At 35.9% G+C, this 25,475-nt stretch overlaps 2 protein-coding genes across 4 annotated transcripts; both read right to left on the bottom strand.

The window, feature by feature from the left end:
• Window positions 1–152: 152 nt before the first annotated feature.
• LOC116213676 (branched-chain-amino-acid aminotransferase 2, chloroplastic-like) lies at window positions 153–2,725 on the bottom strand. Of its 3 annotated transcripts, none has more exons than XM_031548705.1 (10): window positions 2,436–2,722; window positions 2,114–2,295; window positions 1,830–2,001; window positions 1,566–1,742; window positions 1,343–1,474; window positions 1,150–1,248; window positions 943–1,059; window positions 733–828; window positions 542–654; window positions 153–452 (listed from the first exon to the last, which is right to left on the bottom strand). In XM_031548705.1, the coding sequence occupies exons 3-10, from the start codon at window positions 1,950–1,952 to the stop codon at window positions 338–340; spliced, it is 972 nt and encodes a 323-aa protein (XP_031404565.1). In that variant the 5' UTR covers window positions 1,953–2,001; window positions 2,114–2,295; window positions 2,436–2,722; the 3' UTR covers window positions 153–337. The 3 variants fall into 3 exon arrangements, with proteins under 3 accessions (XP_031404565.1, XP_031404564.1, XP_031404563.1); XM_031548704.1 differs by having other exon boundaries at window positions 2,114–2,187; window positions 2,436–2,721; XM_031548703.1 differs by having other exon boundaries at window positions 542–828; window positions 2,114–2,187; window positions 2,436–2,725.
• Window positions 2,726–18,284: 15,559 nt separating this feature from the next.
• On the bottom strand, window positions 18,285–23,909 carry LOC116214294 (homeobox protein knotted-1-like 2). Its single transcript, XM_031549694.1, has 5 exons — window positions 23,110–23,909; window positions 22,790–22,915; window positions 22,492–22,627; window positions 19,296–19,549; window positions 18,285–19,102 (listed from the first exon to the last, which is right to left on the bottom strand). Exons 1-5 carry the CDS (start codon window positions 23,449–23,451, stop codon window positions 18,896–18,898), a joined length of 1,065 nt encoding a protein of 354 aa, XP_031405554.1. The 5' UTR covers window positions 23,452–23,909; the 3' UTR covers window positions 18,285–18,895.
• Between the last annotated feature and the right edge of the window lie 1,566 nt (window positions 23,910–25,475).

Here is a 25,475-nt window from a genome sequence, read left to right as displayed (position 1 = left end):
ACTACATGTAAGAAACATCCTCGTGCAACATTGTCGTTTCCCGCTTATCTCAGTTTTGATTTCTAGTCCGAGTTTAATGCACGTATGCAGGACCAATATTAGTTGATCAAGATGTGACGTCGAAGAATCGAGAAGATGATCAAGCTCATTCGTGGCCATAAAGCTGTTTAAAGAGTCGGAAGATGTGGTTTCCTTAAGTTCCATTCACAGTAAGATACAGCTCATTGCTGCGGTCCATGTACAGGTAATTCAACAAGCGAACAGCAGTAGATGCGTCTATGCAGATCTATCCGACATGATTGAGCAAGGAAGTTTGCCCTTAGAATCGAAGATCTCCTCACTCGATCTCCACAGTCCACCCGAACTTGTCTTCGATGACACCCATCTGAATCCCGACGAGAGTATTGTACAGCTTCCTGCTCAAAGCCTCAGCATCTGTTCTGAACTCAACCCTGTGCTCATGACACATCAAAATTTTAGTCTGCATCTTAGATTTTTAGAGAATTGAACTAAATGATGACGAATTAACTAGTCTGATTACTTCTTGTCCTTGTACGTTATGCTGCCAACCGGTGCAACTACTACAGCAGTTCCCGTGCAAAAGACTTCATCAGCGTACATCAGTTCTTCCACCGGGATAGCACGTTCCTCGACCTGTTGCCACATACGCATTTCTGCTTTAGGAAATGCCCGGTGATCACTCGAACATGAAAGATGAGAGATTTTAAGTACCTGGTACCCGAGATCACGAGCAATTTCTATGATGCTTTTCCTTGTGACACCAGAGAGGATCGTCCCGTTTGTGGCGGGAGTGGAAATTACTTTATCCTAAAAAGAGAGAAGTGACACTGAACCAACTGGGAATGTCTAATAACTTGCATCTTACAATGAATATTTGTCCTCATAAGAATCATCCTGTAAAAACTGTTATCGTAATGGTACCTTCACCAGGAAAATGTTGCACGAGGAGACCTCCTCGAGATACTTCTTGTTCATTGAGTCGAGGTACAAGACATCAGAAAATCCTCTGCCTTTTGCGCTCATTATTGCTTTCAAAACCTGCAGAACATATATATAACAAATTAGTTCATCCCATACTCCCTGGACAATTAAGCAGTAGAGTTATCAAATACAAATTCACTTGCTTACCGGTGCATAATTCGTAATAGTCTTCACGCCTCCAGCCCCACCTCGAGATGCTCGGTCATACTCATCATCAACATATAAATTCAAGGGCGCTGAACCTTCCTGCAAACACAACGGAAGTATCTCTGAGCATTCAAATCTTATCTTCTTCCCTTAGCCAAAGAAGATGATTTACGAGAAAAGAAAACACTAGCACCTTGAAGTAATTACGAACGGGTGAAGCGTATATTAGAAACATATACTCGGGAGCTGGGGCCAAACCCAATATCGGACCACTTCCCATCAGCAGAGGCCTAATGTACAGAGATCCTTTTCCCGGAGGAGGAACCTGAGTACATACAATTAATGTACACAATTTATATGATCTGTTCCTTCATTCCATAAATTTTGTGTTTAATCGATTTGTTAACTTTTCATACCCAACGTTTGTTAGCGACTGTGATTTGTTTCACTGCATCGATAAATTGATCGACCGATGGAGCAGGCATGCACATCCTCTCAGCCCCGAATTTCATCCTCATTGCGTTCTGATCAGGACGGAAGAGCAAAAGGCCTCCACTTTCTTTCCTGTACGCTTTCAGTCCTTCAAAAAGTCCCTGAAAAATGGCGGAGAAATGCATTACTTGACTTAGTCAGGACGATACTGCGTGCCGAGAATTTTACCGAATGAATTGCAGCTGTACCTGGCCGTAATTCAGGACTCCTGCAGAAGGGCTAAGTTCGATATTCCCATACCGGCTGATTTTCCCTTCTTTATATCTATCATTCTCCGAACATTTCATGACATACATGTAATCCGTCGGCATGAGACCGAACCCGAGATTGTCCCAGTCCACATAAGCATATTCATCCTCACTGTACAGAAGGCCACGGAATTACAGGAAAAACAAGCAGATAGAATTAATCCCCTTATCTATTTAAAATGGCTTAAAGATATTCGAGATGGCGAGTGTTTGTGAGCTTTTACCTATATGGGAATGGCTCACATGCTTGCTGTAAAGAGGAAGCAGCTTGAGAAGTGTAGCAGTAGAAATCTCTGAACTGAGAACGCAGAGTAAATCGATCATTTATCGTCTTTCGGCCAAATTTTGATGATATCTATATATACGAATGTTCAATAATATTTATCGTGACCGATGATCTTAGCACCTGCGACAACAACTCATTCCACAGGTCGAATGATCAGCCTCGTAGATAAATGGTTTCAGACCATTACTCGTAATGAATCCGGACAACTATGGAAGGAAGAAATCAAGAAAAGGATATCAGTATTATCATCAGACACAAACCTTGGACAGGGGAGAGCTGTTCCTCGGAGACAGGATCGTGCCACGGACGCCGCTGAGAAACCTTGAAATCATGGTTCCGGGGTTACTCTTCTCGGTCGAGAAAAAGGCTCAGTTTTGCGACAATCACTACCGGGGCTCAATAATTTGAGCTCTTTCTAAAAGTTCCAATGAAGGACAAATTAGAAAAAACGTAGTTGTGGGAAAGACAGGGAGGGAAGGCAGGGGAATGGCAGAGCATGAAAGACTGAGACGGGAGAGGGCAGAGACAGTCCAAGGAAGGAAGCGCCAAATATGTAATTATGGAGCATGCAAGCTTCCGGATCAATTTTAAAGTCCTTTTGGAGTATTTTTGTTATTTTGTTTAATAAGGAAGACTCGTGATTATAGCATTTTATATGTATTACACGTATTGTTACAGTAATAGAATATTTTGTCATATTTGAATACATATCTTATACAAATAATAAAAGAACACATGTAATCTTACTTTAAGAATCGAATTAAAAAAAAAAAAGTTATTGGGCGATAGCGTGCAATTGTACAATAACAATAATGCTTTCTTCTTCCTTTTTTTTTCAGGTTTTTAAGAGCAAAAACGAAGGGAAAAAAAAGATAACAAGAAAATTGTTTTGTAGCATAGAAAATATAAAAATATTGATCACAGAGAAAAAAAAAATTGAAATATACGATTTTGGAAGGGATAAGACGATCACATCCAAAAGGAGGGCAGGAAACGTGTGGGTTGAGTCTCCACGTCAGTAGCAACCTTTTTAATGTTGCGTTTGGTTTCATAGTAAAATTTTAAAATTAGATTTTGATTTTGAAAAAAAAATAGTATAAATGGAGCTCACCATTTAACTTTGTATGAGTTATGTTGTTTTATTGTGAAAATAAGTAGTATAAATGAGATCCACTCTTTGACTTTGTATGAATTATTTTGTTTTGTAGTGGGTAGAGTTAAGTTAGAATTGTGATTCTAAAATAACACTATGAAATCAAACAAGGCCTAAGTGACTAGGATTATAATTGTAATCTATCATTACGTATATATATCTGTAACTGGAAAAAAAATAATTATGTATATATTGCAATTGAAAAGGAGGGATAGGAAGTGGGAAATCCTTCCCAAATATATAGCGAGGACTAAACTTGACTTAATGAACGTTTAAAGAATGATTTGGTCATCACACAAAAAAACAAAAAAGAATGATCTGGCCAAAAAAGGATGATGAAGAAATTAAAAAGTCAGAATCTGTGTTTTAAATATATTCATAGAAATTTTTTTAATCATTTAGTAAACTGATTCAGCTCAAGCTAGATTTGTCGTGATCCATTAATCTTTCGAATATCAAAGTACACATAGAAAAAAGAATACGTCACAAATTATTTCTTCTTAAATCATACCTAACTAGTCTATTACTCGTGTAATGTACGGACTTTTGGTCTACTTCTACGATTCAAATTTGTACTAAAATCACTTTAGAAGTTTAATATAATAATTGAAATGTTTGTTTTTCATAAGTTCATACTCCAGTTAAAAAATATATGTGTAACTTAAGATCATGAAATTAACATATGAAAAATATGATGATGAAAAATTACTTTTTATTCCTTATGAAGTGATTTTTCTAACAAACACTTAGAATTTTCAAGTGAAGATCAGATAATTTGCATAATTAAATAAGTTATTATATAATTTATTCAAGCTAAATTTTAAATAATTATCATGATAAATAAATAAATATAGAGAGATAGATAGATAGATATAAATATTATAATGAAAATCACAATCATGTTCAAATAATATTTGATATGTAAATTAGATATTAAAAACTTATTAATACTTTAAATTTTCAGCAATAAACTATTTAAATAATTATCATGATAAATAAATAAATATAGAGAGATAGATAGATAGATAGATATAAATACTATAATGAAAATCAGTCATGTTCAAATAATATTCGATATGTAAATTAGATATTAAAAACTTATTAATACTTTAAATTTTCAGCAATAAACTATGAAACTAAATAAATTATAATACATACCAGCTTATTCATTATTACATTATCAATTTAAAAAGTATATATACTTAAATTGTAGTATTATTAAGAAGGACAAAAAAGCATATACAAAACATCTCCTTAAAAATATTTTGTTTTGGTAGATCTCCTTATAAAGTGCGAACTCCTATAACAATAATTATATTTACTCAATTGATAAAAATTTCAAGATTTTTTTATGATGAATCATTTCTTAGAAAACAAAAACAGAACTTGATGCAGTAAAAAAGTTCGAGTTGGAATTCTCTCCCCATCATGAAGGATCCTCAGGTCCTTCTAGTCCGATCACCGCTCCAAGACCTACAAGAAAGACTCTCGGGTTGGTGCCGCAGAGCCCCTTCCGATGCTCCAGTTAGAGGTGTAATAGGGGGAGTATTCAAGAGAGAGCGTTTTAGGGGTTACCTTACTTCCTTATATATGTATCCCATGGAGAGAGCGTATGTAGAATGTAAGGAAATTAATTGGGCCTCGGTGATGGACCTACGGGCCTTCGTGGGCCATTATTAATCAATTGACCTTCCGTAATATGGACTGAAATTTACCCACATATCATAATTGATTAACTTTTCATAAAAAATAAAACTCGTAATTTGTATTGATATACTTAATGCACATTTAATGTACTAGTCCACATCAATGCTGCTCTCATAGTGAAATTTCGTTTTTTGGATATATCTTATGTTTCCTCATTGACATCCCATAACAACTTCAACTCATTGATAAGAGGTTGCAGTCATACATCTATGTTAGCCTTCAGATTCTAGGGCCCGGGAATAATGCAAGTCAAAAACATGTAAGACGACGTCATGCACATCTGAGGTGGCAAGTTATAGAGGGTGACAATAACATGTCAGCATGAATAAGGGCTCGCCGATTGACTGAAAGGGTCGAAGTCGTTCGAACGAAGACCGAGCCTCACATTTTTGGGTTCTGCTCAAAATCTGGATAAGCGCGATCAAATTCTTTCCATGCTTTCCCATGTGAAGGATGCCACATAATCCTATATTCTCTCCGGTTCTCGTAGTGCCATGTCATGTGAGGCGCTAAACTCATCGATGCAAAAAGCCTTTTTAACTTAGGAATGATGGGCAAGTAGTGCATTCTCTTTAAAGGAATTCGCTTGCTACTATCCTTCTCGCTGGCAGACCGTTCAATATATCGAAAGGAGCCATAACACTTGCAAGCGGTCGCCTTGGCATCATTCTTATAGTACAATATGCATCTGTTCTCACAACAATCTATCTTATATTTTACCAAACCAAGTTAATTTGGACACAATCTTTTTCACCTCATAATAATCCTTTGGAAGACTATATTCCCAAAAAACTATCTTGCCCAACAACGTAAATAACACATCAATAGTATCATGGGGCAAAATGCAGCCACTCTTAATGCTCATTTTTCCCATAGCAATAGACAACGCAAAATGCTTGCATCCTAGATATAGTGGCTTGTACTTCTCAAGTAGTTCATAGAACTGATTAGCATCAACATTAGGCTCCTCCTCTTTTGTCAGTCTGATCATCGATGCAGTCATCCTTGCCTTAGGAAACCTCGTCTACTCAAAGTAATGACCAAATTCTTGCATAGTTGTATCATAAACTATATCTTCAACCCTATCAGTGGACTGAAAATCCTGTTGTTCAATGTTGACATGGGTTTCAGCTTTCTGGTCCAAATCCAATAATTTGGTTTAAATTCCCACTTTAATAAATGCAATTGAACCTCTAGATTTGATAACATGTTCCCTCACCTTTTGCATTTCGAATTATTGCAAGGACATCTAATTCTGCACTCCTTAAATAGATCCAAACCTTAAGCATGTTCTATAAAATTCTCAACCCCATAATGAACTCCTCTTGGAGGCCCGCCCGAGAATGGTTAGTCATATGATACATCCACGATCGATTCGAAAGAATATTCATTATTTACATATTCACAATAAATAAAAACAATCACTGGCTATAATAAAAACTGTAATATTAACCATGCATAATTTGATATTTGTAAAAGCTTCAATTGAATCGAGAATATCAGTATGACTTACTTGAAAAAGAACAAAATACAGTCGATGTAGAATCGATGGCTACTTTAGATTCATCGATACTTTAGATGTCGTTATACTGGGTGCCGGGGGGGGGGGGGGGGGGGCGCTAAAGGAGGGTCGGATCGAAAGGGAACAGAAGGAAAACGACAGAAGCTATTCTATTTTCGCAATAATCTGCGAAAGAAACCAAGATAGCGTGTGGATTAAGTTTACTAATCACGGACAGAATTGGGATGAAAATTTCCATATCTACAGTTTCTGTCTCTATGATTCGTCTCAATTATATTGAATACCATGTTCGCGAAACGACGTCGAAGGCATGGAGACGAAATATCCATCTCTTATCCGTCCAAATGTTTTAGACGGATTTGCTCCATCTTGAAATTTTTGTCTTTACTTATACAGACGAATATTTCAGTCTGAATGTTCGTCTCTCTATATATGGACGCCTTTTTTAGATAGAATCATTCGTCCCAACATAAGGACAGTTTCCATCCAAAATTTCCATCTATAAAAGTTTGAGACGGAAGTTTGGTCTCAAAATTCATCTAAATTACTTCCTTCCCGATAACCGTTCATAATCAATCTTTAATTTTAGACGGATGTATTTCCGTCCATATTGTCCGTGCCTATGAGGCGAATTTCTTATAGTGTGTCCACCAAAGGAAAAATGATACCTAATTACTTATAAGCTCTTTTGAAACCATTAAATGAACGCACTATGTTAACTTTTCAAAAATTATTATAGCTTGCACATTGTGTGGGGTCTCGTGTCTAGTTGAACGATAAGAAAGGCACCAGCCGAGCCTCTTATGTCAGTGAATTTACAGTTAGCATGGTGCTGCTCCGAACAATGTATCTTGTGTGTGAGATATTTTTCATTATCTTTGGCTTAATCTTCGCAGTCTGTAAGGTCCATCACAGGGAACCCCTTTATTAACATTTAATAGGAAAGAACCGCGTTGCTATCAAAAAATCCAGAACTATCATTATACAATAACTACATCTATTAATTAATCCGGCGTAATTAGGGAGTGAAAAGAGCAAACGTTAATCTTGTTCAAATTATATCTTAACTCCCCATGACGTCCATATAGATTAGCTTGCAACAAGTACGCTGATCAAGAAACATTATATGCATAGGATTTTTTTATTTATTTTTGCATTTAGTATTGACCTTTTAATTTATCTATATCTATATATCTATATTATAAATTGGAGAAGAAAAGGTATTGAGCGACTTTCTATTTTCAAAATTATCCTTAATCAAATTCTTTCAAAAGTTAATAACCACCAAATCTAAGGTTGATTTTGTAAATTTAACTTCTAATATCTTCACTTTTTCTTTTATAATTTCCCTTTTCTCTCTCTTTTCCTCTTTTCAATGTCCATTCCACCTCTATCTTTTTTTAATTTAGCTAGTTGTAGGTCCTATGCATTGCACCTGGAAAATGTCTAAACGGAAAAGTCTACTATATTTTAAAATTTTATTACTTGATTATTTCTGGATGATTTAGAAAAATTTATAAATTTAATAACAATAAAAGAAGATGATAAACAAATAAGATGCCTCCTCGAGTAAAAATCATTCGGCGTGTATTGCAGTTATGTACATGTATAGTATCAATTCTCACGTACCAAGGCATATTTCTTGTCTTAGAAATATCCTGTTTGCACACTTCAAGGGTGTCAACAAATAATATCAAAAGGCAAATTCTTATATTGGAAACCTTCTATTGTAATTGTTTAAGGAAGCTCAGACTTAATAGAGTTGGTACACTATATGCATATTTCGAATGATATTACTCTATGTAAGTAATTGCATCAATAAAAGTTTGTCTCTATAATGAAAACATCACATTGATAAGATCGAATCATGGAGATAATGCTCAAATATGTAGTCCCGTTCGTTGGTTCAAACGAAAAATGTTTGATATACTATATAAGGGTTTTAATACCATATACCTTATGGTTTTAAACTTTCCTCAAATTTATCATATGATTTAAAAAGTACGTAAAAAAGTCCATGTATTTGTGAGTTGTACTAAATTTATCCCGTCGTTACTATTTCCATCAAAGATCGATGGAAAAGCTGGCGTGATCCATGGCACCATTACCTTCTTAACCCGTTTGGTGTGGTTGTCGACGTCAAGCCACCATGTTGCAGGACCTCTCTTTCTACGACATGCCCTTTCTCTTCATTATGTCTCTCTCTCCCCAATGGTTGTGGTGCCTGAATGCCATCATTACCATCGCTCCTATAAAAAACATGAGGTTTATCATCTACAAAGGAAATAATATTAGGATTCAGTACAAATACTACCGGTTTCCTTCTGGTTCCCCTTATCAGCAAAGTGATCCTCCCATGCCCTTGTTCACTCATATTCGGTTTGATATCAATGGTCAATAAAGTGAAGGAACGTAAATTCATTAGATCCACCACTTCCTCCTTGTCCGAGTCTCATGGACACACCTGATGGAATCAACGACCGTTCCCCAAGTGAAAAACTATTTTCCTTAAAAATTGCTGCCTTCCATTGTCCCACTTGCAATTGCCTTCTCCGAATGGACTAGCATTCCAGAATGTATGTAAAAGAGAAATTGGTTGAAGATAGAGAGAGAGACAGCGAGAGAGAGCAAGTAAATTGAAAATTGTGCCTCTACCGAAAGAATTGAAGAGGATATCAATATGGTGGTGAAGGCTGTGCAAGGAAATAAACTGAACACACACCACCCCTATTTGGGGGGTGAAGGGGTGCGAAAGGTTAATATTTTGTTGATTTCTATCAACTTCGGGCCTTTTTGCCACTTTCAATTGTCTCAGGAGCCACAATAGGGTCACTTCACTTGGAATTAAAAGTGAAAGGATGTGAAGCAAAGTTGGGAGATAAATTGCTTCAATCCCCGAATTACCCAACAAAAACATTGGGAGATAAATATGGAAATTATAAATATTTTTTTTTGTGGTTACATGGAGATCCATGGATTTATAGTAGTACAAGGAAATATAAATCCTAATATCTGATAAAGAGGCGTGGGTAGTCGTATCACGTATATTGGACCTAGAATCTCTTGGTTATCGGGCGAGAACACGTTCTACTGCGGTACATTTTCATTTGATAGAAATTATAAATTTAGATTATCGAAAGGGCATAATTGGCAATCAATAACACGAAAGTGCATAATTCGTAGCCCAAAGTGTGCAAATACTTCAAAGGATTTTCGCAGTTTTTATTATAAATGTAAATTTAATTAATTATTTAATTTAAATATATGTACGCTTGGCTGATATTTCATTTCTTTCAGAAAATCTCCAAAATCCAATTTAACTATTACCTTTTTTTGACTCTTATAAACTGTTTGAAAACATTGCGTCTTCAGTAGGGATTGGATTTCTCTCTCACAAGTCACAATTTCTTAAAAATTATCAACTTTACCTAATCCAATGGATAGTGAATACTGAATATGAGATTGAGGACAAGGCATGAGCAGTGGGGACAGGAGACAATGGAAACAAAGCAGTTGGGGAAATTTTTTTTTTTTTTTGTTCGATTACAAAGAGGTCTTTGCCCTAATGGGAGAAAGGAACTAATTAAAAGAAGGATTTCAAGGTTTTAATTTAAAAAATAATGAAGAGCTCTTCTTTTCAAAATAAGCTGTTTGTAAATTTTAAAAATTATGAGACGGACTTAATTGTATGTTAAAATTACAATTAGGGTTGTATATGTAATCTGAATTTAATTGAATTAAAAAGGTGGGAATGGCTAAAGAGTATTCGAAAAGGACAATACACCGGCCTAAAGGCACAAATATTAAAATAATAATTTATGGCGGGTATCTTCGGATTAATGTTGGGGAAACATCAAGGGGAGTTTTGTACGTATACATATATATAGTACAGATATAGATAGAAGTATAGGTATAGATAATATTAGTCATGAAATACAATTTAGCATGTATAGTATAAATATAAATTTTAGTTTATTGGTATATTTGAAGAGTGGATTTGTCGAGGGAGATGTGTATTTAGAATGAAGAGATTGGTGAAAATGACTTAATTTATATGAAAAGGTACTCACGATTATATTTTAGAAAAATAAAATTAAGTAACAAATTGAAGGATATGGATGCATACTTTTTAAAGTTTGTAAAGCATTTTGGGAAAGTAAATGTGGAGAAATGCAATAGTGAGTTTCACGCTTTTATATATGTAATAGATGTTATTTATATAATTATTCTTATTTCAAATTAAATTTCATATAAAATAAAAGGAGATTTTATATAAGACGCATAACGCAGGTTCAACGTTATTATTTATGCAAAATTAATATATATTAATCAAATGATAATATCTATTTTCAAATTCAACTCAATTCAGTATTTATTAAATATTTACGAGTCGAAATATTTCATGGATTCAACTTTAATATTTATGTCATACTCTTGACCATCAAAATTCCACAGTTTTAGAATAATAAAGTCAAGCAACAAGCTCGTGGTAACACTCTTGTTGAACGCACCTTGCCCGACACGGTGGCTTGCCTCAACGCCGGCTGGCCCCGTGAAGGGGAAACGGATAGAAACAGTACGAGGTCGACACGAAGAACGTAATTGTTCCACGAGAGTGTTCTTTCTGTGAAAAGGACAATCACCAATTAGAATACGGCGAAAAGGTTTCCCTCCACTGTCCGCTCATTTGGATAAAATATATGGATCCATCTTCTCCTTCCCGTTGAAGATAATGTAAATCCATTTCAACAAAGCCTATGATGATGAAGGTGAAGATGAGGATAGATTTCTATATTTAAATGTGAAGAACGAACTATTCACACAAATATATATGAATTATCCAATCCACACATGGGGGATGAGGATGGATTTAGGGGGATATACACGAGCGCTCGCTCTCTGGGGTCGGAAAAGATTACAATATTATTTATGTATGATGTCAAATTTATCCAAATTTTCATGAAATTATCTCCTTTCACCTCTCTTGATTTTATAATATTATTATTTAATTTCTTTATCTTCTCTTCAGTTTCGTTTCCCTTGAACTGAACTCTTAGATTCGTCCCTGGTGGGTAATATTATAAGATTAACAATTCAGCATGGGCTTAATTATTGGCTCCACATGGCAATATCCTTTGTTTGATCGAGCCTCGTGAATCATGTCGAACCGTAGTTTATAGTCTGGAAATGATGTTGGAGAAATGACACATTCGAAATGGATCATCATTATTACTATCTAAAATTGTTCGATCATCTTTAATTTTGAACTAAGCGGACCACTAATATTACGGTCACATCGTCATAGTATCCCATTCAACCATGTAACGTACGTTGGATGCCACTGGTAGTGTCACTTTCTATCGATATCGAGGAACAGAAAGGCTCCCCCAATAATAGAGACAATAATTAGGGGAAACTAAATGAAGAAGCTTGACTGTAAAATCGCACATCAACTCAACATCAAGCGACCCGGAAAAAGTATAGGAAAAGAAAATCGACATTAATTATGAACATTAGCTCGGTGTACCAAATATCACCCGAAACTAGTTATTGTACTGAACGTAGTAGCACCTAAAACTAATTCATCGAATGTACGAAACTCATGAAAATTCATGGCGTCCCGATGTATATCTCACCTAATCCATCCGACATCAATGGATTGTCTTTGCCAGTTTTAGTACTCAATAATCATTAAGACGAACATTAGTAAATTAGTACTCGTTGACATGTTATATTTATGGAACTTTACCGATTCTCCGGAACATATTAAACCACCAATTTTGTAATTCAGCCATTCTCTAACATATATATCAGTTGGACGTACCATATGACGCCTGCCAAAATCGAAATTGTTCATGTGGATATATATATATACAGCAGACATTTTGCTGCCAAACGAGGAAAAAAGTATGATAGAGGCATTAGCTCAACAATAAACAAACCAATAACTATACAAACAAAAACTAAAACAAAATCGGCGAGAGTTGGTTCAAGTAGTTCGATACTTTTTCCTCTGAAACAAGGTTTGTTTGACTCTTGTGCATGGAGAAGATTAAAGATTTATATCTTAGTGAGTCAACTTAGCTTGTATATGGAGTAGCTCAAGCTCATTGCACTTCCGTATACCAAGAGATGCAAATGATAGGAAAAAAGAAAGAAAGAAGAAGAAGTATGTTGGTTAAATATTAAGGGGAGCATTGAGTAACAAGTAATGTAAATCAAATTGAATCTAATAAGATTAACCTTTTAGATTAAACGATTTTGGTCACATCAAAGTCTCACACGGTATAATTAGAGTGCATAAGTTCGATGTTATAGACACCTTTCCCTTACTTTGTATCTGTTTGATCAAAATTCTGATTTACATATTCGAATGCAACACACATGTTTTACATATTCGAAGGGTAAAATAGAAATTACGAGAAATCAGGAAATACAATGGTGATTTCCAAACTTTAAATTATGTAATAGATTTGGAAATTAATAATATCTTTTCACTATTTTGTTCAGCACTTTTTCATAGAAATAGTACTTCCAAAACCAAGCCTAATCTCCTATTCCGTATGAATTATATATATATATATATATATGTCGATTATATCAGAAAAATAAAAAAAATGTATTGAAATAAAATTGCTAATAAATAATTTTTTATTTCTAATTAACGAGCATGTTTGGAATGCATTAATTTAGTACTCTTGTTGAAGGCACCATGCTGCCTAAACGCCGATTATCCCTGTGAAGAAGAAATGAATAGAAACAGCGCGAACTCAATATGGAGACGTAACTATTCCATGAAAATGTTCTTTTAATGAAAAGGACCTCGGACAATCACCAATTAGAATACGGCTAAAAGGTTTTCCTCCATTTTTTGTTGATTTAGACAGACATATAGGTCCATTCTCTATTTACGTGGAAGATATAATGTAAATCCATTTCAACAAAGGGATCGGAAGTCTCCTCCGCTCAAAGGCTAGAAAAGGGACGGCTTATGATGACGAGGATGAAGACGAGGAGAGACTTCTATGCATATAATACTAAAATTGAATGTGAACAACGAATTAACAGTTCAGAATATTATATGAATTAATTGATTCAATTCACACATGGGGATATTTTAAGATTAAAACGTGCGATTCGACATGTGCTTAATTATTGGCTTCACATGGCATGTACTCTTGCCTGAGCTTCGAGCCAAAAAAAAAAAAATGTTCTCTTGCCTGAGCCTCGTGAATCATGTCGAACCGCATACCACTTTACAGGCTTGAAATACTATTAATCGAGACAAATCACGATAATATATACTATCAAAAGTCGTTCAATCATCTTTTCATAAACTTACATATTTCATGGAAAAAGTTTGATTTTTTTTTCCAGAGTGCATCATAGTATTTGAAAGTTTGATGACTCTGACTAATTCAGTTTGAGCTAGCGTGATTCACTAAAGGGTAAACTTGTCCTAATCATAAATTTTCATCATTCACAATATTCAAATCTGAGACCTTATTTACGGAGAATAAGCGCTGAACTATTTAAACCAATCTAATATTAGTCAAAAGGGAGATTTTACACGAGTTCTAGTCTTGCCATTTCTCTAACACCAGTTGGACTTACCGAATTTTATAGGAAGTAAAACGTAATTATTTGGTTCTTCTTTAGGATAGCGAAGCCTGCCAAAACTGAAATTGGTGTTAAAATTTCTCACCACACATACTTAAACATCAGTGGGTCCAAATGATTAATCTCATTATTCCTTAATCATGTATCACGGGAAACATACAAATTAAATTGATAATAATGCTCTTTCTGCCGGCAAACAATAAGTGCAGACTCTACAATGTTGCTGGATGCATTATGGTTTGGAGGCGAGCAAGCCGCAGCTCTCCTCGGGATACTGCGAGATATTTTAGAATTCTTTTGTCATGTTTGCCTAAGCATTTATGAGATGTATAAATTTGGACCATAATTTGCGATGCTCGTACCGATATATGTGGTAGTTGGCATGATGAGAATCGAACCTTCCTGCTCTATTGGAGACATCTGTCTTGGTGTAGGACCTTGTATATGGACATATTTTATATTAGTTTTCAAATTAACTATTGAGAGTTAGAATTCAATATTGAAAAATAATTTTAAAAAAAAGTATGAATTTATTCTAATGCAGTGTGCATATAAATATATATATATATATATATATATATATATATATATCCCAAAAAAAAGATCATATGTTGTCAGTGCCATAAGTTATTGACATGATGATACTGAAACTATATCAGACAAGTAGATCCTAGATTTTGTTTTAACGATCCCAAGGCAAAATCTGCTTGCATGCTTAAAGTTAGGCTCGAGTTGCCCTGCCCCAGGTGCAACCTGGGCTTCGAACATCAGATCGAATAGGCCTTGGGTACCCGAGTTCGGCCAGATCGACCTTGCTGGTGGTGACATCAACTTATTGGGGTTGGGTTTTTGGAGAATAACTCCTCTTTCCATTTATTTAAATTCATTTTTAAAAAAATTATAGATGAGCATTTCATTGGCGTGGAATGATTTTCTTTGAGTTTGCGGATACCTACTAGACATGTTCAATGAAGTCCAATAATAACTATCCAGTAATTCAAATCCATTGAATCAAAAATAGACTAACAACAACCAACAGAGGTCTAAGTTGGATTAGGTGATTTGACGCATATTCTCCTTGAGTAAGATCTCAAATTCGAGACTTGTGAATGGAGAAAATTTGCCATTGGGAAAGATTGATCTTTCAATTGACCTATTCAAATCTAGATTAGTCAAAATATGTTGAGTTTTCGAATACTAAGCGTTATATAACAGAAAAATAAAAAAAATAAAATAAAAGAGGACCAACAACAAGGATGATTACTGAAAAGGCTGGCACAATTGGGCTGTCAATGATGTTTGGGCGGGCCTATGATATTTCCCCTTTCTTTTATCATTGGACCTATTGAGAGGATCTCTTTCCAGTATAGATTCTTGGGCCTGTGGGTTATCCGAGACTCTTAAGTTTAATAATATATACTCTTGCCTTTTTTTTTCCGGGTGAACAATATTCTGTCGTTTTTCATTCTTCGATCATTTCTGGACATGATAGTTTTGTTTTGTCCATCTGTCTATACACTCGATCACGATAGTCCAAATTCAGTGGCGTTAATATTTGTGCATGATGTTGAAGCGGCCTTCTTTTTTTTCTTTTTTTAATTCATCTACGATCAAATAAAAATTTAATTCTAATAGCTAATTAAGGAGTATGGATAATCGCACTATGATAAAAGAACATGTCATCTCTTGGTTGATGAGTGAGAGTACACGTCACTGAGCTATACTCTCTTTTTTAGCGAAAGCAGCATTTACTGCATTAGAAATCGAAATTCAGGCTTATAAAATTTGAAAGCATTCCGTCAAAATTTCTCTAGAAAATTTAATGTGCTTGGCATTTCGAATCTCATGAATGTATATTCTTAATACTTTTGACACTAGGGACGCTGAAATCCCGAGAGATCGAGGTTGTCAATAATCATATCACGTCTTTCAGGTTCATATCATCAATTACTGATGTAGGAGATTGAGCAATATAAACCACATGCCAAATGAGTATACGATAAGATGAAGAAAAAGTCACCGTGAAGCAAATACAAATTTGGTAATGACATCGATGGATACATGAGTCATATTAGAGAATAATACAATTGGATCCCTGAGATGACTTAGTCACCGTGGTGGTGGAAGAGCCATCTCTGGCCTTGACCCCAGGCCAAGGGCGGCAAGTGCAGTGTTGTCCTTCGGGGATTCGCCGGTGAATGGCCGCCACGTGCCACCCGCAGCCGCCCCAGGTGGTCTTGCCGCGCTTGGAGCACTTCACCTCGTAGCACATCGTCTCCTCTTCAATTCCAAATATCTCCCGACCACTCTGCGGTCTCTTCTTAATTTTGTGGACTTCTGGACGGCAGAATTGATTTTATAGGCCGCTTGCACTTTTTCGTCTTTGAATTTTTTTTTTAAAAAGAAAATAGATCCAAGCTGCAGTTCCTTCCAGTTGGCTGACAAAAACAAAGGGCTTCCCAGTTGCATCATTAATTAATTAATTAATTAACTGGTAGAGAAAAATGACATACCGTAATAGGAAACACTCACATATCAATCAAGAGATTATAAAAGATTCTCGTAGTGAAACTATTTGTACCATTTAATTAGTTATTAAAATTTCTTTTTCATTTTATTAATCTCAGGGACCTCCCTCGTAATCGACAGAAAAAAAAATTAACTACTAATTGCATGGTATGAATTAAATTAATTGATATATATCTCAAAAAAAAAAAGAACAAAGGACATAAATTGAGACTGATCGGTAATTGATTTCAATCAATAAGTCAAAAGATACTTCTTGGTCTCAGGAACAAAAATCATCAAAACCAAGAAATTCAACTCGAAAAGATAATAATGATAATAAGCTAAGAGATCATTAATTTTTCTTTGCTCTCTCAACAAAATGTATGCATAGTGATTTTCCTTTTCTTTTTGTACAAAGAAGGCCAATTAATGGTCCAAGGGCGGGAAATAGATATGATAGGAGAAATAAAGTATAGAGAAGTTTTTTAGTGAAAATCTAGAAAATCTTCAATAGTTTTACATCTTAATGATGTGAAATCATGAAGAACTAATAATATTGTAACAATTATAAATAATTAATATTCATATGCCAATTTGTCATAATTTAATTGATATTTTTTCATGTATCGCGATGTGAAAGGATAATCGAAAAATTTCTCGTGAAAATTGAATATAAAAACTCTTGGTCCCCGATCAATAGCTTATCAGACTATCAATGCACAAAATTACCTTATCAGACATGGTAAATATTTATTTCCACCTAGCACACAGGGAGAAAAAAAAAACCAGAGATTTCCCCCGAACACCATTAGGTAATGCTGCTAATCTTGTCTTCTGGACAAACTTATAGTGCTACAGAAGAATGCAAAATATAATAGGCACAATTAAAAACTTTTATGGGAGAAAAAATGAAAATGAATCTCTCCTCGCCGTGTTGACTCATTATTCCACGATTGACAAATGAATCTCTCCTCGCCCTGTTGACTCATAATCAATTTTTGTAAACCACTTGCGTCCTTTTTAATTAGGTTTTCATTTTTCTTGTAATAAGTTTATAGATCACACTTCTACTTAACAAAAAAAAAATACATCTAGATTTCAGGTTGATTACGATTTTTTATATTCTCTTATTTTTTTTCGAATTTATTACGCCCATACTTCACCTTCTATACGGGAAAATCATAAATATCTACATATATCATACATGCTCCCATACTCAACAGGGTATTAAGAGGACAAAATTCAATGGACATGATACCCTTTAATGATTAGTTTCGGTGTGAATCATGATATTCGAAAGCCTAATTCGACCCCGAATAATTCAGTTGAGCCGAGTCGGCCACTAAGGGATAAAACTCTATCAGCGTGGATTTTCTGTATTCACAAGAACTCGAACATGAGATCTTACTTAAGCGAAACAAACGTCGGACCGCTTGAACCAACCCACGTTGTTCATTAAAGATTAATTTATGTCCTCATCATCAGATCTTTCTCAAACCTAAAGCAATATCTAGCGGAAGTGTAAATGAAATAAAAATAAAAAATCTTTATAAAAACTGCAAGTCTCCAGCAATCACAATCTTAAATAAATATATTAGCTCAACTCAATGAAGCAAATAATAGCATAGAGTCATGGCAAAGTTCGTATAGTACATGAAGCAACTTTGGCTTTCGGTTCGAAAGAAGAATTACCAAGCTATATAGATGTGGTACAATTAATTAGTGGCTTTTTTGCCATTAAAACTTGATATATAAATAGAACTGACAACACATCTCTACTTCCCCAACCCTTACACAACTACTTAAGATATCACACTTAACAACCAAAAGAAACCCCATGCCTATACATTATCACCGGTTCACTAAACCCGAACTTGAATACAACGTCCTGACATGAGACACGATAAGCTAGAAGCCATGTCTTATGCTTTTCATACAACACCAAATTAAGATTGGTTTACGCTAAAATTTCCGTACCCTAGGAGGAAAGCGCAGGCCAAAGCAACTCCAAATCAAAATCAAATGCGTATGACAGAGCTACAGTATACTAAGACATAGAAGACACGAGGGCTTTGCAAGGACATTACCCGGTTGTCGCACAATAAATAATAGGAGAGATTGTTCGGCTTTCTTTTATAGGTTATCGTCTCACAATCCTTGAATCAGACCTGAACCTCAGAATGACCCGTCATGGAGGGGCCCCAGCCCCCTCATGGACCTAGACGGTACGGACCATCACTCATGTAGTGACTGTCGATGTACAAAGCCGCTGCGTTCTGGGGATGTAGACCATCCATCACCATGAACTGCATGTCCTCCGAGGGTTTCCAGTGCCGTTTCCGTTGGTTAATGAACCAATTGTTTATCTGTTTCTGGTCCAAGCCCGTTGATTCCGCCAATGCCACCTTCTCTGTCTCCTGCAGTAATTATGGTGATCCTTGAATTAAAATCCGAGCCAAGATGAAAAATTAATAGGCCTGTAAGATAGTAAGAGATTCCAAGTTTTGGAACACGAAAACAAGACACTATACGACGAACAGATATTTATGCTAAATAGTTACCCGATAAGTTTTTTGGAACCATTCTATTTTACGGAGTTAGAACATATACCGAAGGATATGGCCACTTGTAATGCAACTCCCACCAACTAAGGAGCTTCTGTCTGGCCTCTTTCGGAAGCTTCCCCTTCTTCTTCTTCTTGGAAAGCTCTTGTTTGAGACTACTCAAGTACCCGCTATACTTCTTCAGCAAGTGGTTCTTGAGCTCTCGGTCCTCAGCACGTGGATCAATTTCCGGCAAGTCCGTTTCTCCTCCGCTGTTGTCTTGATCATCTTCCGAGGAACCAGCACCCTCACCCTTCTCGTCTATGGAAATGAAGTCGCTTGTTAGCATCTCCATCTATAGCAGTCACTAATGTTCTTTTCTTTTTTTCTTTTTTTTTCATATTCATAAGGAGTTGGTACCATCTCTAGCATGATTTTGCAATTGTCGAACTCATCTGATGATTTCAAACAAACATTATATGCATGTATTCACAGAAGCATGCCTACTTCGGTTTGTTGTTGGCATGTTTTTTCTTGCCCACATATGGACATATAACAACCTCAAATTGAATATAAACAGACATATATATATATATATACTATGATTGAAAAGTGAAGCTAACACCTTAACAAGAATTTTTTTTGGTTTATATAACTAAGGATCATTTAGTTATGGTAGAGCTCTTATGAAAAGCCATGAAGGCCACAGTCAAGTTAACATATTACATATACATCATAATATAGGTATATTAGAGTACTTATTTCCCAAGTAAGCATTAGATCATTTATAACTTGCTATAACTCATTCGTGTTTGGCAAGTCAACAGATAAATATGTGCATGTTTATGTATATGTGGTTAAAAAATAATAGTGTAAGGATGACTGCACCGGAGAACATAAATCCCCAGTTTCATTTGAAAATAATTGCCAAGATCACCTTGCACTTTCAGTAAGCTTTTCTAAAAGGCGCGATGAAGAGCCAGAATAAGTTGCAGACCATTGGAGAAGGGAGTTAATTCACATTTTGATTCTTTGAGTGACTATTAATCTTTTCCACTAAAATCAGTAATTTCAGTTAGGGCCCGTTTGATTTCAGAGTTTGATTTTAGAATCATGATTTTGATTTTAACTCTACCAATTACACAACAAAAAAACATACTTTCCAAGTCAAATTTATAATACAATCTCATTTGTCCTTTTCCACAATCAAAATCAAAATCAAAATCAAAATTACTTTAACTCTAAAACCAAACGTACTCTAAGAATTTCAAAATAAAATCGAGTAGACTTGTTATATCATCAGTTTCATACCAAAAACATCTATAAGCCACTCCATTTAAAGATTAGATCATCACTCCTACAATGATGCTTTATGTACGAAATCAAGCACATAAAAGTTAAATTGAAACCACATAATCAATCTCATGCAGGGATATTGTAGCACACCTTCAATGATGCTGGAATTGGATTAAGCAAATTGAATACCAATATAGAAGACTACCATTCACAATGAACCAAAAAGATATGCATCATGCAATGGGCATAGCGCAGGCTGGGCAGTACATTGTTATACATATAAACAGACACATACTGAGATCCAAATCCAGAAGGCAAGCTAGCTAGCACCTCCTCACAGTAAAAATCTTACTGAATTTAATACACAAGAAAATTCCGTGGTCCGTCTAAGGAAAACGTTGAAAACCACTGACATTGCATTTCATCTCATACATAGATAATCCCACAAATAGACTGAAGACTACGTACTCACCGACCCAAGTAAGCAAACCACTAGATCATTAATTTGTGAACTTTGTATGGGACCGACAGAACACAAGAAGTATGTGCATGTTCGATGTGTACCGTAATCCGTTTAATCCGAGATATAGATGTGGAGGAAGAACCAGAAGGGGCTCTAGTATTCTGAGCAGGTGCGACTATAGCAGTTCTCTATATATAGACTGGCCAAATAGGTGACAGGAATGTAGACCTTCTGCTTGGACAAATCGGAGGTAAAAGCAAATAAAACGGGAAGGTATAGTAGAAACTCAGAACATGAACAGAAATTTATTACTTGGTGGATGTGTAAAATAAGAAACAATACTCTTCAAAGAACTCTGACAGACTGCCGTACAGGCTACGTGGTGTTGGGTAGCACTGACTTGAACAGCATCCAATGTTTTTTCTTCATTTTCCTAGGCCCTCAATAAAACCAACAGCTGAATTTATTGGGAAATGGCGATTGACATATATATAGTATTTTTTTTATTTCCCAGAAAACTATAGCAAAATTTCTGAACTCCTAAATCATATATAATTAAGCGCATTAAATTTGTTCAACCATATTGGTGACCCTTAAAGCACGAGCTGTGATGCAGGACAGGCTTTACTTGCAATACAGAGATTCTAAACCCATTAGAAGTACCCCGTGTTCGAGACTAAAGCCGGTGCCTAAACATAGATAAAACACCTCCTGGCCTTACCAAGTAAAAATTGGTTGACCCTATTTCATTTGGATGATCTCTTGAGTACATCATATTGTATAGTTTCACAAGGCAAGCAATGCCAACATATGCTCCTGGCTGTCTTAATGCTTGTCAATTTCCTTGTATATTTTATATTTTATATATCATATATTAAGAACAAGCAACTATTTTACTATAGACTCGTGATTGAGGTAGGAGTTCACTAAGCTATACTCGTGACCCAGCTCCTACCTCTCTCTCTCTCTCTCTCTCTCTGGGAGTTCTTGTAATCTCCAATACATGAAGGAAAAGCACGATAGATTTTGTCATTCTAAAAACGGAAATTTCGAGACACCAAAGAGATATAGCCAACAAAGCAACGGTTGAGATTTATGGATATATAGGTTCAATAGGCTAGCCGAAGACTATATGTACAATAGGGCATGAAACTGGAAAAGGATGAAATTGAAAACACAATAAGAGACAAGACTGCATTATGAGATGTTTCAACTGTATTATTATATTTCCATTTACACGAACCAGACATGACCTATCATTTCAGCTAGTCACTCACCGCGAAGAGAGCAAGATGAGAACTTCCCTAGAGATCAAGACGCTCGAACAAGGGTTAGTCTCGGCCAATAATCTCAGAACATTTCGTAGTCATGCCGAGAAAATCCCATGACAAACAAAAATAGTGGAGCGCATGCATAGGGGAAAATAAGAGTGAAGATGTAGCAAAGATGAAAGCAAATGTGAAGTACTTGCTATACATACATGTCTATGTATATAGAGTTATACCAGAATTGAAGATACGAACGGGGCCATTGCTGAGCATGTTGAGCTGGGTTTCGATCCGTCGCATGAAATCCATGGCTTCCTGCAGCGGCCGGGTCAGCTCTTCCCGGTATTTCACTAGCATGTCATAGTACGCTTCCTGCATCGCATTTTGTAATCATACGGACGTTCACATATAATAGAATAACACCCAAATCTTTTTTATACCATATTATCATATCTTTCTTCTTCTTTTTTTAAAATAAATTTTACAATAAAAAAATGTAATTATAGCTGGAGAGGTGATAAGAGAGAGGAAGACCATGAATTGATCGAGTTCCGGGTCCTTCGCAGCATCTGAAGAGGTCACAGACGATGACCGCTGCCTTGCCTCGAACTCCTGTCTTGCCGCTGCCAGCTTCGCCACCACCTCCGGCGGCGCTCCAATCTGCATCCACCATAAGTGCGGCAATTCTCATACATATGCTTTTCGAAGGTGTCATCGGTAAGAAATTAATCTGTTATACTATCAGTATCAGACTTTCCATCACCGATGCCCATAGCTCCGCAAGTCGACGCCCGATGGCGAAAACCGAAAAGTGCGCCCAAGAAGACGGAGAATTTGGACGACTACGTCATTACCTTTTGGCAGTCCATGTAAGCTTCCAAGAGGTTGGAGTACTGAGGGTGAGCTACAATCTTGGCTTTGATTGCCTCGACTTCGTTGCTCGAGGAGCTCTGATCGCTGATCCCTGCTTGAAGAGAGTACCGAAGCTTCTGATGCTGTCCGAGATGATGATGATTGTTATTATTACTGTTATTAGCAGCTTCTGTTTTCACATGAGCTGGTGACTGGAAACACTGATGATGATCAGTAGCAGATTGGAGGTGGAAAGACATGGCCGATGTCTGGTTAGAAGGGTAGAGGAAATTCCCTCGGTGGTGGCCACTCCCACCGTTCATCTGGTTGTATTGATCCTCCATGTAATAAAATTAAGCCCCAAAAAACCCTAAATCAAGAAGTGATTATCAGACGACACAAAACCAAAACCCTAGACAAGTACTTTTAAAAGGAAAGGAGCCATGAAGGGAAGAGCTGAAGCTTGGCTTCCATGGCGGAAGTTAAGACATGGCATGGGGAAGCTAGCTAGCAGTCAAGGAGGCCTTAAGGAGGAGAGGAGGAGATGCTCAAGGGCTTCTTGAACTTGGGCATGCTAATGAAGAAGGAGGAGGAGGGGAAAGGAGAAGAAGGGCAAAAGGGTTGATGGCTTTGTGGGGTCGGGGGGGAGGAGGAAGAGAGGGAGGAGACTGGTCGGAACCGGCGTCGGTTTAGGCTGACAAGACGTCCGATGCTGTGCGGGAAAAAGGAGATAATTTTTTGCTTGAAAAAAATATGGTTAAAAAATAAAGGCAATGCTGGGAGGAGATAAGGCAAAAGGGCGCGCATGGGACGCTCCAATTTTTCTTCTCTCTTATTTTCCCGGTGAAACCCCGACCTGTTCACATCCTATTGATTAACAGAAATTTTGCTTGGCTCTAATGATGAGATATTTTTTTAGGCGTTGGATCCGCAATACATGTAAAATTTGCCGACTAGGGATTCAATTTATCCGGTGAAACCACAAACTGTTCATACCTTATTGATTGACACAAATTTTGCTTGACTCTAGCATTGAGGTACTTTCCATGGTGTCGAATCGCTACCATACATGTAAAGTTCGTCCACTAAAGACTCAATTTATCGCTACATCATCATGTGATATTTTCTCTCCTTTTTCAACATTCACTTTTTCATGCGTTTATTATATTTTATGCAATTATCAACTACCTTTTTTAATTGATATGTATTCTTTTCTCAATAATACATTACCTCGAAGAAGAAGAAGGAAGAACAATAAAATATTTCCACCCAAAAAACAAGAATAATAAAATATGTTTGACATGGGAGGTGGGTTATTTGTGTCTGAGAATTTTTTTAGAGATTATTATAAGGTAAAGGGGAATAAAAATATCATACGAAGTTTTTCTATTGGTAGGATATATAGTATTGACCCTCTAAATCGGAAAAGTACATGTATCTTACGAGAAATTAATTTATAATTTGATAATGTCATGAAGAAATTAGGTATTGATTCTCATGAAACGGACTTACGAATTATAGATGGCCCCGAAAAAGTTTAGATGCTTAGTAAATAAGTTAAGAGAATTACACCTTAGAAGCGATTTGCCCGAATAATTTAATTTTTTAAAGTTATCAGAGAAAATATTACATTTAGATTCCATATGATAAAATCCTAAACAATGCCAATTAATTAGATTCGAACATAATTGACTGTTGATCCACATTCTCAAGAATTTGTTAGCTGATGGCAAATAAACAACCTCGAAAACCAAGCGACAACTGCACAGGTCCTAGGGACCGAGCCACCTAGCTAGAGGCTAGATAAGACCCTCAAAAATTAAAACACACTGATGACAATCCTAATCACAATTTCTTCAGGGGTCATAAATTAAACCTCCAGTCTTCACAGTAAAAGTTTACCCTCGCTAATTGCCTGCTCGTTTCAAGGCTTTCCCAATTCTCTAGTGGTTTGGGCCAGCTAATGAAGATTTCCCTAACATAGCTTCACACAAATTAATTAAGCTGAAGTAAGATATCAGAGGAAGGGGAGGAAAAAACTAAACAAACTAAAAAAAGAAAATAGAAAAGGGGTGTATTGGTATATTTTGATAAGATTAATTCCAGAAATACAGGAAGTAATTACTCATAATAAAGAAAACTAGTTAGACGAAATTCAGATAACCTTCAATAATAATAATAATAATAATAATATTATTATTATTATTATTATTATATAATATCACAATATTCAAGAATTTTAAAAGATATTTATGGCTATTATAAAAAATGTTTTTGCTAGTTGACATCTTTCTTTTTTGCTATTAGATATGCTACAAGAACGTCAACAAAGATTAGCAAAATAAAATATAAAATCGATTGAAAGTGG

Source organism: Punica granatum, chromosome 7 (assembly GCF_007655135.1).
Source record: "Punica granatum isolate Tunisia-2019 chromosome 7, ASM765513v2, whole genome shotgun sequence".
NCBI classification, from domain to species: Eukaryota; Viridiplantae; Streptophyta; class Magnoliopsida; order Myrtales; family Lythraceae; genus Punica; species Punica granatum.
This window is presented reverse-complemented; position numbering and strand designations above follow the sequence as displayed.

Coding starts and splice junctions, on each gene's coding strand:
- LOC116213676 (XM_031548703.1), bottom strand. CDS start 2,507: ATGATTTCAAGGTTTCTCAGCGGCGTCCGTGGCACGATCCTGTCTCCG. Junction 829..942: donor GCAACATTTTCCTGGTGAAG/GTACCATTACGA, acceptor CTCTCTTTTTAG/GATAAAGTAATTTCCACTCC. Junction 453..541: donor ATAACGTACAAGGACAAGAA/GTAATCAGACTA, acceptor TCATGAGCACAG/GGTTGAGTTCAGAACAGATG.
- LOC116214294 (XM_031549694.1), bottom strand. CDS start 23,451: ATGGAGGATCAATACAACCAGATGAACGGTGGGAGTGGCCACCACCGA. Junction 22,916..23,109: donor CTTACATGGACTGCCAAAAG/GTAATGACGTAG, acceptor TGGTGGATGCAG/ATTGGAGCGCCGCCGGAGGT. Junction 19,103..19,295: donor ACAAGTGGCCATATCCTTCG/GTATATGTTCTA, acceptor TAATTACTGCAG/GAGACAGAGAAGGTGGCATT.